This window comes from Lithobates pipiens, unplaced genomic scaffold (genome assembly GCF_037356315.1).
Source record: "Lithobates pipiens isolate NorthernLeopardFrog02 unplaced genomic scaffold, aLitPip1_a1.2 Scaffold_18, whole genome shotgun sequence".
Lineage (NCBI taxonomy): Eukaryota > Metazoa > Chordata > Amphibia > Anura > Ranidae > Lithobates > Lithobates pipiens.
This window is the reverse complement of record NW_027507758.1, coordinates 643,324,427-643,336,950: the sequence shown is the minus strand read 5'-3', so window position 1 is coordinate 643,336,950 and position 12,524 is coordinate 643,324,427. Positions and strand designations below refer to the sequence as shown.

Sequence of the window (12,524 nt, the reverse complement as noted above, 5' to 3'; positions counted from 1 at the left end):
ACGTCGAAACATTAAAATGAGAGGAATACCAGAGTCAGTTCTACCTATGGACTTACGTAACTATGCAAATACACTATTTTCTACATTATTGCCAGAATTATCGCCGATTGAAATTACAATCGATCGTATTCATAGAATACCCAAACCAAAACATCTAGAAGAATCAATTCCCAGAGATGTTATTCTGTGAATCCATTTCTATCAAGCTAAAGCACAAATTCTCTCCAAAACGAGGGAGCTAACTACTCTGCCACCACCATACTCAGATATACAATTATTCGTCGATCTCTCGCAATTTACACTACAAATGAGAAGACAGCTCAAAACTGTAACAAAGGCATTATCTAATCATAAGATCACATACAAATGGAGACATCCAGCCACTATCTTGACCACTTACAACGGGAAACATTTTGCTATATCTACCCTTGAAGATGGCATGCAATTACTCCAAACATGGGGTATTATAGTTGATCTTCCACATAACACCCCTACCTTGAAGAAAAAAACTAATTTGTTCCACTTTGGACAAAAACGTGAACAAAATAAAGTTAAATACAAATGAACTACTCCTGCATGTTAACTCATATGCATTACTGACATATACGGTCTGGTTTGATGCTCAATACCTTACTACTTGAACTTCACCCCCTATCTTGGTCAGCATTCCTTTCAGTGGATTACTGCTGACTCTTGTAAAAAAAAAATGTCTTTATTCTTTTCTTTTTCTTCTTCTTTTTTTTCTACTAATAGAGTAATAACTCGTTTTTTCATAGGTTTAAAAAAAAAGACATTGTTGTGTACATGATTTAATTGTAACTGTGAACTGATCATATAACAAATACTTAGATCTTTAGTTTAAGCGTTATAGAAACTAGAGAATATTCGTTTAGGAATATATAGAATTATAGTAACATCTAATTTTGATATATATTAATATGTCTTTCAAAATATTGTCCCTAAATGCAAGGGGACTGAATCACCCAGCGAAACGAACCTCTATGTGGAGGTCTGCCTTATCCTTTAATTGTGACATATTATGTGTTCAAGAGACACATTTTGCTAAAGATGCATCTCCCAAATGTCAACATAAACATTTTCCTCATATTTTTCAAACAAAATTCTCCAAAAAACAAAGAGGGGTGTTAATAGCTATTAGAGATACTATTACATTTCAATTAGATAATTGTATCACTGACCCTGAAGGACGCTATATTTTTTGATTTGTACCATTAACAATATTCCATACACCCTTGTATCTATTTATGCTCTGAATATGAGGCAAATGCATTTCATAAAAAAAACTATAGAGGAGGTGAAGAAAGTTCAAAAAGTACACCTCCTGATATGTGGAGATTTTAATTTGATTCCAAACAATGATATGGATTCTTCTGCTAAGTCCAAACGCTATGCTTCTCCCCTTGATAAGTTCATAACTTCGAATGACTTATTTGATGTGTGGATATGTGGACATGCTAATGAAAGGGATTACACATATTTGTCACCCCCAGCACAATACCTACTCCAGAATTGACTTATTCTTGACAGATAAATGGCTGCTTGACAAGATTTCATCCTCCCATATACATACGGCCACGTGGTCGGATCACGCTCCCATTAGCATGTCTATAACAACCACATCATCCCAACCGAATTCATATATATGGAGAGCTAATAACTATATTCTCCAAAATGAAAATTATTCCACAACACCTTACTGAATTCTTTTCAATTAATTTGACATCTATATCTGACCCAATGATATTATGGAAAGCTCATAAAGCTGTTATGAGAGGGGTGTTTATGCAATTAGGTTTTAAAGCTAAAAGAAAGAGAACTCAGAGAATGGATGAACTTACTAAGGAGATAGCAAAAGCTGAGGAACACAATAAAAATGATCCTTCTCCTTTCATGAAAACACAAATTTTCCAGTTACGTAATGAATTAGGAACCCTACTTCTAGAGACACATGAGAAATCCTATAAAAAATTCAGAGCTACCACTTATGCAACAGGGAACAAAGCAGGGAAAACAATGGCATTACGCATTAAAGGTTATCGATCTAAGACTAAAATCCAATTCCTCTACCATCCACACACTAATGAAAAATTGCTTAAGTCTTCTTCAACAGCTTTAGCTCATATTATAATGATTTATATAACATTAAGAACGATGGTGTTACCCATCAACCTTCTCAGGAGGAGATTGACACCTTTTTGGAGAGTGTCAATCTTCCATCTATTTCCCCACAACAATTAGAATTTCTCAATTCTCCCTTTACTATCCCTGAAATTCTACAAACTATCCGTATTCTTCTTAACTTGAAATCACCTGGTCCAGATGGCTTTACGGGGGAATATTTAAAAAAATTTCAAAGTACTCTAGCACCTATACTATGTGACATTTATCATTTAGCAGCCAATTCTTCATCATTCACCAATGAAATGCTGAATGCTCTTGTTGTAACTCTTCCAAAACCAGATAAAGAACCATCTTCACCTAAAAATTTTAGACCAATTTCCTTACTCAATTTAGATGTTAAAATTGATGCGAAACTTATAGCCAAAAGACTAGATAGTTTGTTACCCTCTCTTATCCATAGAGGTCAATCGGGTTTCACCAAAGGAAGACAAGCATCGGATGGTACTAGAAGAATGATAAATATAATACACCACATAGAACTCACCAAATCGCCATCCCTGTTTCTGTCGCTTGACGCTGAAAAAGCGTTTGATAGAGTTCATTGGGGATACCTGTCATCAGTTCTGACTAAATTTGGCTTAACAGGTCAAATCAACAAAGCAATATTAGCCTTGTACTCTGTCCCCTCGGCTCGAGTGTATACTACGGATTCTTTATCACCTCCATTCCCAATAACAAAAGGTACACGACAAGGATGCCCCTTATCCCCCCTAATTTTTAACCTTGTTATCGAACCCCTAGCTAAGAGTATTAGGTCCAACAAATTTTTTTTTAGGAGTTACCATTGCTGAACAAGAACAGAAAATCAAACTTTTTTTGTAGATGATATTGTTCTTATGATTACTGATCCTGTGAAATCCTTACCGGAAATTCAGGAAACACTAAATATGTTCAGCAAAGTTTCTTATTACAGGCTTAACGTGAATAAATCTTGTATATTGAACTTGGGGATAGATGAAAATACTACTAAACATCTTAAATTAAAATTCCCTTATACATGGACTGAAAGTACAATTAAATATTTGGGTATTCAATTATCAAATTCATGTAAAACACTGTTCCAATATAATTATATTCCACTTCGTAATGCATTACAAGAAAATCTCACTAAACTAGCATCCCATGAATTTTCATGGATGGGATGTTTGGCAGCATTTAAAATGCTTCACCTTGCACACATTTTATACATTTTTAGAACTCTCCCGATTCCAATTCTGTTAAAATTTTTCCAATCCCTTAAGACTGTGTTTTCTAGATTCATCTGGCAGGGTAAAAAATCTAGATGTGCTCATTCAAACTTAGTGAAGAAACGTCAAGCTGGAGGAACAGGAAATGTGGATTTTCAAGATTATTATTTAGCCTCGGTTCTCACACAGTCTAAGGAGTGGTTTCTATGTCCTCCATATACAATTTGGGGGAAGATGGAAACTGCTAAGATCCCAGGAAATAATCTATCAATATGGATACCTTCCATGGCACTTGGAGCCAAGATACCTTCTCGCATCTCCCCAACAATATTAGCAACACTTAAATCCTGGGTTCAATTTCTGCATCTAACTTCCTCACACCCTCTTCCTACCAAAATCCAAATTCTGCTAAATACTCTACATAATTTCATGAAGACAACCTCATTTACACCATGGATAGAGAAGGGAATTAAATATCTATCTGATCTACTTGGCAATGGGGTGATCAAACCATTTCCTACACTTCAAAAGAAATTTCAATTGCTAAATTCAGATTTATTCCTCTACATCCGATCTAAGAATTGCATTTCCAACCTCCCATCATGGACCTATAATGTTCCCCAATCGGCTTGGTCCTTCCTTAAGATCCCCATACATCAACAAAAAGGGATCTCTCTTTTCTATAACCTTCTTCAACAAAAAAGTATGTTTATAAAGACTATCCCTTTAATTAGATGGGAAGAAGACTTAGGATACACCTATACAGTTGACCAATGGGAAAAAGCATGTAACACCACATATAAAGCCACATGCTGCTCTACATTATGGGAAGTATCCATTAAATTGACTCAACGCTGGTATCTTACTCCTGAGAAAATATCTAAATTCAACGGCACATTTGATGACAAATGTTGGAGATTGTGCGGAAAAAAAGGTGATAGGTTACATACATTTTGGACATGCCCTAAACTTGGGAAGTATTGGGAACAAATCTTTCAAGTTATGTCTGAAATTACCAAAGCAGTCATTCCTCCAAATCCCTCACTGGCTCTATTATCCATTGATCGATATCCTATCCAGTTTAGAAATGTGTTTACACATATTTTGCTGTCAGCCAGGATCAGTATAACGAGGAACTGGAAAAATCCTGATCCTCCTTCCATAAAAGAAGTGATAGAATCGTCTCAAACTCATTACATTTATGAATCAATCTTAGCTCTTCGGCCTCACAAAAAAGAACATACTCATAAAATATGGCAGCCATGGTTAAAATGGGCTAGTGCCCAAAACATTGCACGAGTTCTTTGTTCCTACATAACTTGAATTAAAAAAATCACTTACCCCGCTCTAATATTTTAATCTTTGTTTTGTATCTATTAAATGACAGGTTACTATTACTGTCCCGAACACAGTTTAGCACCCATAGGGGTGTTCGGGAATATATTTAGGTTCATCATCTTTGAATTACTTGAATTGGCAGTATATAAATATATGAAGATAATATTGATATTACTTTTGTGTATTGTCTCCACAATGGATGTATTAATAACCTCCCTATCCTTACCTTTATTATCCCGATTATAATTGAGATAATTAATATGGTTTTCTTTATATTATATTTTTTATTATTTTTGGATACTATTATCTATGTATCTAAATACTGTAACTGATATGTTATTTAGTCATAATTTCTGTCATTTGTCTTGATAAAAATTTAAACTTTAATAAAAACTATTGATTAAAAAAAAAGATATGGTGGGTTTCCATGGATATGGTTCTCAACATGTTTTGCGGTCTTTATAGCGCTTCGTCAGGGGAAAATCGGCAAGTAATTATTACAGTATTAAGCACTATGTATCAAAACAATTGAATTACATATATAAAACATTATATTCAATGGAAGAAATTAAACAAGGGGGAAAAAAGCGAGGGGAGATGTTGCTTCCCCAGTACCCAAAGCCTCAGCCGAGGTCAGAGAGGAGAAAAAGGGAAAGAAAAACAGGGGGGGGGGGGGTTTGGGGGTTTAGAGAGAAAGGGAGAAAGGAAAGGGAGGAAGAGAAAAAGGAGGGAGGAGAGAGGGAAAGGGGGGGGGGGAGGAAGGAAAGCAAAGGGTCTGGTATACATTTTGGGGGACTCTATACAGTTTTTAATTTGTTCTGTTGGATGGGCTACAGAAAATCTGACATTTTACAAAGAAAAAATTAATTGGTTTAAATTTACAGAAAATTACAGGGGGGTCTGTGAGCTGCTTTGGTAACATTTCCTTTATAAATGTCAGAACAACTGCACTCTTTTCTAATAAAATGTTTTTAGAATTACAAAGAAATTACCTCACAGCGGGAGGAATGCATGCAACATTCATTTAACAATTTTTTTTTATATTTATAAAATCTACAAAATGGATGAGAAGTAATGACTCCATTTTTATTTTTCTCCTGCTATCAATGGCCGACACGGTACAACACTTCATCCATGTCTTTGGTGATCTCTGATCTCCTTATCAACTGTTTCTTACATGATGAAGATCAGCCATGGAGTATATCTGAGGTGTATATCAGGGTGTGCTTCTTCCCCACATGAGAGATGTGATGTCCAGCAACATTCATATAGAAGACATTTCCCGCACTCAAGGCACTAATACACCTCGAGGGTTGTGTGGGATCCCCGATGTACAGGAAGACAGGACTTCAGTGAGGAACAATTCCCTCACTCAGGACAGGAATACGGCTTCTCCCTCGTGTGAGATCTCTGATGTTTGTTAAGATCGGACTTATGTGAAAAACATTTCCCGCACTCAGGACAGGAATATGGCTTCTCCCCCGTGTGAGATCTCTGATGTGTGGAAAGATGGGACTTCACTGAAAAACATTTCCCGCACTCAGGACAGGAATACGGCTTCTCTCCCGTGTGAGATCTCTGATGTGTGGAAAGATGGGACTTCACTGAAAAACATTTTCCGCACTCAGGACAGGAATACGGCTTCTCCCCCGTGTGAGATCTCTGATGTGTGGAAAGTTGGGACTTCACTGAAAAACATTTCCCGCACTCAGGACAGGAATACGGCTTCTCCCCCGTGTGAGATCTCTGATGTATGGAAAGACTGGACTTCTCTGAAAAACATTTCCCACACTCAGGACAGGAATACGGCTTCTCCCCCGTGTGAGATCTCTGATGTGCGGAAAGACTGGACTTCTCTGAAAAACATTTACCGCAATCAGGACAGGAATACGGCTTCTCCGCCAAGTGAGATCTCTGATGTTTGGAAAGACGGGACTTCACTGAAAAACATTTCCCGCACTCAGGACAGGAAAACGGCTTCTCCCCCGTGTGAGATCTCTTATGTCTGTAAAGACTGGACTTCTCTGAAAAACATTTCCCGCACTCAGGACAGGAATATGGCTTCTCCCCCGTGTGAGATCTCTGATGTCTGTAAAGACTGGACTTCTCTGAAAAACATTTCCCGCACTCAGGACAGGAATATGGCTTCTCCCCCGTGTGAGATCTCTGATGTTTGGAAAGATGGGACTTCACTGAAAAACATTTTCCACACTCAGGACAGGAATACGGCTTCTCTCCTGTGTGAGATCTCTGATGTCTATTAAGTTTGGATTTAGAAGGGAAACACTTCCCGCACTCAGTACAGGAAAGCCTATTCTCTGTTGGAAGGACGGCCCCGTCCCGCACAGTCTGAGGTTCCTCAGGATAAGAGGAATACGATGGTCCGTCTACACTCTGTGGTGCCGGATGGACATTTGAGGTAGTCGGGTTTTCTCCTGGACTATACTGTGTGATGTCCTCATCTTCTACTTTACAGTCTGGAGACAAAGTGAGACAATCCTCTGAGGTTTTCCTCATCTCCCGTCCATCTACTAAAATAGAAATACAAAGATTATTACTAGACATGAGCTGATTGGTTCCCCTAAACCAGGACTCTGCCCACATCAGGCAGCTTTGTCTCTGAGGATCTTACAATTCCCCCTCAAGGTAACTAGTAAATGGGTCCTCTGATCTCCTACCAGATCATTTCTTTATTCATGGACCTTAGTCAGAGAGTGAGGAAACAACGAGAACTGTCTTCTATAGGAGTGACAGTGATGAGGGGATTGTAGGACGAGTGTTCTGCTTCTCGTTATTGAACTGTTGTATAACACAGACAGTCAGACAGCTTAACAATAATTCAGAAGTCAAGAAACGTGAGACATCAGATCTGTATCTATTCTTTTTTCCGAATAACTTTGTAAAACTACAACATGAGCATAAAAAATATATGTGTCAGTACATTACAACATTATACAGCAGCCTCACTCTATCAGTGAAAGAACTCACAGACAATTCCACCATTACTCCAGAAATAGTTAAGATCTCTACTGCATGCAGTCTGCTTGGATCAAGGACCAATCATGAAATGAAGGAAATACGGTTCCAGGTTAAAGGTCACTACCTTTCACTGTGAAGAAAATATCACTTCCTGTCAAGCTGTGGCAAAATAATAACTAACTCTGACCACTAGATGGCAGCAACGTCAAACTAACATTGCAGTATAATCTGTAACAGCACATAGCACATATTACTATGATAAATATGGGCAGAACGACGAGTGTCCCCTCCCCCTCTGCCATCTTCCTAACACAAGAAGTCCTGCACTTCCTTATTTAGTCCATGATTTAGTCATGAATAATAGCGGGGCTGAGCCCCACCAGAGGTCAGAGAGTGAGGATGGGGGGGAGAACAACCAAGATGAAGACTGGACTGATCCTGAAGACCACCATCATTGGGTTATTGACTCCTCCCACATTATCACTTTCTGTTTAAGGTTCCAAAGTCTGAGGATGTTATCACATTATTATCACCATGTAAAAGTCTGAGCTCCAATCAAATCATCAGATATAAAATGTCCAGCTGGTAGGAAATGGGTGTAACAAAAGAGAATACATATTATGTGTATATATATAGCAGTGGGTACAGGGGAGAGAGCAGAAGACAGGAGTATGTAATGTACAATATAGAGTATATAGTGCAGGGGTGAGGAGTATGTAATGTACAATATAGAGTATATAGTGCAGGGGTCAGGAGTATGTAATCTACAACATAGAGTGTATAGAGTAAGACGGCCCTCAAATTTTTCATTCGCCTACTCGCATTTTGCGAGTGGAAAATGATGGCTGCCTCGGAAGAGGTGGGCGAGCACCACCAGCAGGCGGAGGTTGAACAGGAGCTGTTGTACTAGCCCGGGGAAGTGAGGAGAGGAAGAGTCAAGCTGGCCTATCATCAGAGAGCAGGGATTGCCCAATGTAACAGCTTTCATTGGAATTGCTGGGTTCTCTGTGCCACTCACATCACACAGTCCCGCCTCCTCGCTGCTCACCATCACATACAGCCCGCCTCCTCGCCCAGCACCGCTCATGTCACACAGTCCCAGCCTCCTCGCCCGGCAAATTTGATAGACAGAACAACGGTCCAATGCCGGGAGGCACCGGGTGAATAGGCGGGACTGTGTGATGTGTGCGGTGAGGAGGCAGGACTGTGTGATGGTGAGCGGCACCGGGAACCCAGCAATTCAAATGAAAGCTGTTACAGTGGACAATCCCCGCTCTCTGATCATAGGCCAGCTCAACTCTTCCTCTGCACAGGTGAGACTGTACTAATGGAAAATGATCAAGGGATTACAGGCTGATATCACCCAGCCCCCGCCCTACTCTGGACCAATCAGTGAGCAGTATGGGTGGAGGAATGTATTTAGTGTTAATGACCCACCTGTGCTGATCTCTGTAGGAGTGTCCTCCTCTATAAATGTCCCCGTTATTTCATCCTCCTCCATAGACTGCTGATCATCCCTCACATACCTCTCTTCTTCTTCTGATTTCACCTCAAATTCTATATCGATTGGATCTCCACTCTAAACCAAGAAAATGAGAGAGAATATCATCTGTAAGATAGAAGATTTATTATTGTGACATCACATAGAAAATCCACACATTGTCTCTATTATGCCGCGTACACACGATCAAACAATCGGGTGGAAAAGTCCGGCAAACTCAAGTCCGCCGGACAATCCCACCGTGTGTAGCCCCTGGCAGACTTTTTTGACCCGAAAGTACGGCGGACTTAGAATGACGTGTTGCACTCCAATCTTCCCGCTGGACTTGCATTTCGGCGGACAATCCGGCCGTGTGTATGCCAGTCCGCCGTACTTTTGAAACGAATGGACGTTTCCCACCCGAAGAAAAGTCCGCTCATTTTGAGGTAGGCGGGGCCCGCGAAGGAGACGTCACTGACCCCGCCACCTGGTATGGACTTAAAGGGGAACCCCAATGCTGAAAAAAAATCTGCGTGGGGGTCCCCCCCAGGTCCACATCAGACCCTTGTCCGAGCACGCTACCTGGCTGGCCAGGAAAGATGGGGCGAGCGAGCGCCCCCCCTCCTGAGCCGTACCAGGCCGCGTGCCCTCAACATGTGGGGTGCCTTGGGGAAGGGGGGCCGCGCGGCCCCCCCACCCCAAAGCACCTTGTCCCCATGTTGATGAGGACAAGGGCCTCTTCCCGACAACCCTGGCCGTTGGTTGTCGGGGTCTGCGGGCAGGGGGGTTATCGGAATCCGGGAGCCCCCTTTAATAAGAGGGCCCCCGGATACCGGCCCCCCACCCTATGTGAATGAGTATGGGGTACAATGTACCCCTACCCATTCACCTGTGAAAAAAAAGTACAAAAAAAAACACAACACAGGGTAAAAATAGTTTATTGCACAGCTCCGGGGGTCTTGTGTCTTCTGGGGTCTTATCACCGGACTCCTCCCTATCTTCTGCTAGCTCTTATACTAGCGGAGGAGCCCGGCTTTCTTCCTCGCCGCCGGCCTCTTCTTCCGACTTCGGGGGTCTTGTCCCCCTTTTCGGTTCTTCTGCCGGGCCACCGCGCCTTCTTATAGCTCTTTTACAGGCAGTGGCCCGGTCTTCTGTCGCCGCTGTCATCGTCGCCGCCGCCTTCTGTTCTTCTCTTCAGATGTTGACCGGTATCCGGGGGCCCCCTTATTAAAGGGGGCTCCCGGATTCCGATAAGCCCCCCGCCCAGAGACCCCGACAACCAACGGCCGGGGTTGTCGGAAAGAGGCCCTTGTCCTCATCAACATGGGGACAAGGTGCTTTGGGATGTGGGGGCCGCGCGATCCCCCCTTCCCCAAGGCACCCCCCATGCTGAGGGCACGCGGCCTGGTACGGCTCAGGAGGGGGGGGGGGCGCTCGCTCGTCCCCCCTTTCCTGGTCGGCCGGGTAGCGTGCTCGGACAAGGGTCTGATGTGGACCTGGGGGGGACCCCCACGTCGATTTTTTTCGGTGTTGGGGTTCCCCTTTAAGTCCATACCAGGTGGCGGGGCCAGCAACGTGTCCTTCGCGGGCCCCGCCTACCTGGAGACGTGCTCGAAATGAGCGGACTTTCCTCTGCGTGTGTGGGCGAATCCGTTCATTTCAAAAGTTGGGCGGATAGTACGGCGGACTTAGTACGCCGTATTAGTCCGCTGAAAAAGTGCCGTGTGTGGGCAAGTAGGCCGTTCGGAAAGTTGGACGGACAGTCCGGCGGGAAGTCCGCCAGACTAAGTCCGTCGATTAGTCGGCTACGTGTGTACGCGGCATAAGTGTGTTTGATAACCTCCATCCCACCAACCTTGCAATATTGAGGGATGGTGTGACCTTCCTGTGTGGAATCCCGGGAATACAGAGGACGGGGACATCTCTCTGGTGGGTTTCTGTAGCTGGATGTCTCCACCATGGTGTCCTGGTACAGATCTTTGTGTTCTTTTAGAGACTTCTCCGTCACCCCATCCTCATCATCCTCCTCTTTTATCTCTTCTTTAACCTCAACTTTAGAATCTCTCAGGTTTCCACTCTGAATATATAATAAAAATGACATCAATGGTAACAATGCAGATAATGTACAGATCCTAATGATACTATCAGTGATTGTTCCTCATCTACCTGATGATGGTGGGGGATGGTGTGACCTTCCTGTGTGGAATCCCGGGAATACAGAGGACGGGGACATCTCTCTGGTGGGTTCCCATTACTGGATCCATCTGTAGGAAACACACACACTGACTGAATACATTGTTTCTATGTGTTTATCAGATGATGGGGGATCTAGGTGGAGCCTCCGTACTGCTCTATCCTTTACAATAAAGTCTCCTCTTACCCAGTGATGTGAGGGGTGGCTGATTGTCCATCATGACGTCCTTGTAGAGATCCTTGTGTCCTTCTAAATACTCCCACTCCTCCATGGAGAAATAGACAGTGACATCCTGACACCTTATAGGAACCTGACACACACAATGATACAGTTACCATCCAGACACATCCCTTGTCTGTTACTGGATAATGTCCCAGAATTCCCAGAATCCTCCTCACCTCTCCTGTCAGCAGCTCCATCATCTTCTTGGTAACTTCCAGAATCTTCTCCATGTTGTGTCTCTCAGGTTTTAGGGAGTCACATGGAGGCACTGTGATGGTCATATGATCACCGGACTTCACAAGAGGAAATCTCTGTATTGGAGAACCAATAGGAATATCATGTTAGAATCCCAGAATCCTCCTCACCTCTCCGGTCAGGTCTGTGTTTTATTAATAGAGATAAGAGTGATGTCATGTGACCTCCCAGAATCCTCCTCACCTCTCCGGTCAGGTCTGTGTTTTATTAATAGAGATAAGAGTGATGTCATGTGACCTCCCAGAATCCTCTTCACCTCTCCGGTCAGGTCTGTGTTTTATTAATAGAGATAAGAGTGATGTCATGTGACCTCCCAGAATCCTCCTCACCTCTCCGGTCAGGTCTGTGTTTTATTAATAGAGATAAGAGTGATGTCATGTGACCTGCCGGAATCCTCCTCACCTCTCCGGTCAGCTGGTAGATGATCTCCAGGGTGAGGTTTAGTATCTTCTCAGTCATGTGACTCCGGTCCTCCTCCATCCTCATTGGTGCCGTCATTTGATCTATATTGGTCTCCTTGTAGACGGATAACTTTGGGAAATGAAAGTAAGAATTATTTGGATGGTGTTGGTCACACAATAATAGGATGTGGATGTGAGGGGGTAATAGGAGGGGTTCTATACATATAAGAACTACCCCCCCTCCTGGGACCCTCTTGTTCTGCCAG

General features: G+C 42.5%; 1 protein-coding gene across 1 annotated transcript in view; it reads right to left on the bottom strand.

Moving 5' to 3' along the window:
• Positions 1–5,788: 5,788 nt before the first annotated feature.
• The window catches only part of LOC143986907 (uncharacterized), a 356,956-nt gene continuing 350,220 nt past the window's right edge, over positions 5,789–12,524 (bottom strand). Inside the window, exon 31 of the mRNA XM_077485315.1 lies at positions 5,789–7,349. Within this exon, the coding sequence (XP_077341441.1) occupies positions 6,096–7,349 (1,254 nt within the window). The 3' untranslated portion in view covers positions 5,789–6,095. The remainder of the gene's footprint in view (positions 7,350–12,524) is intronic.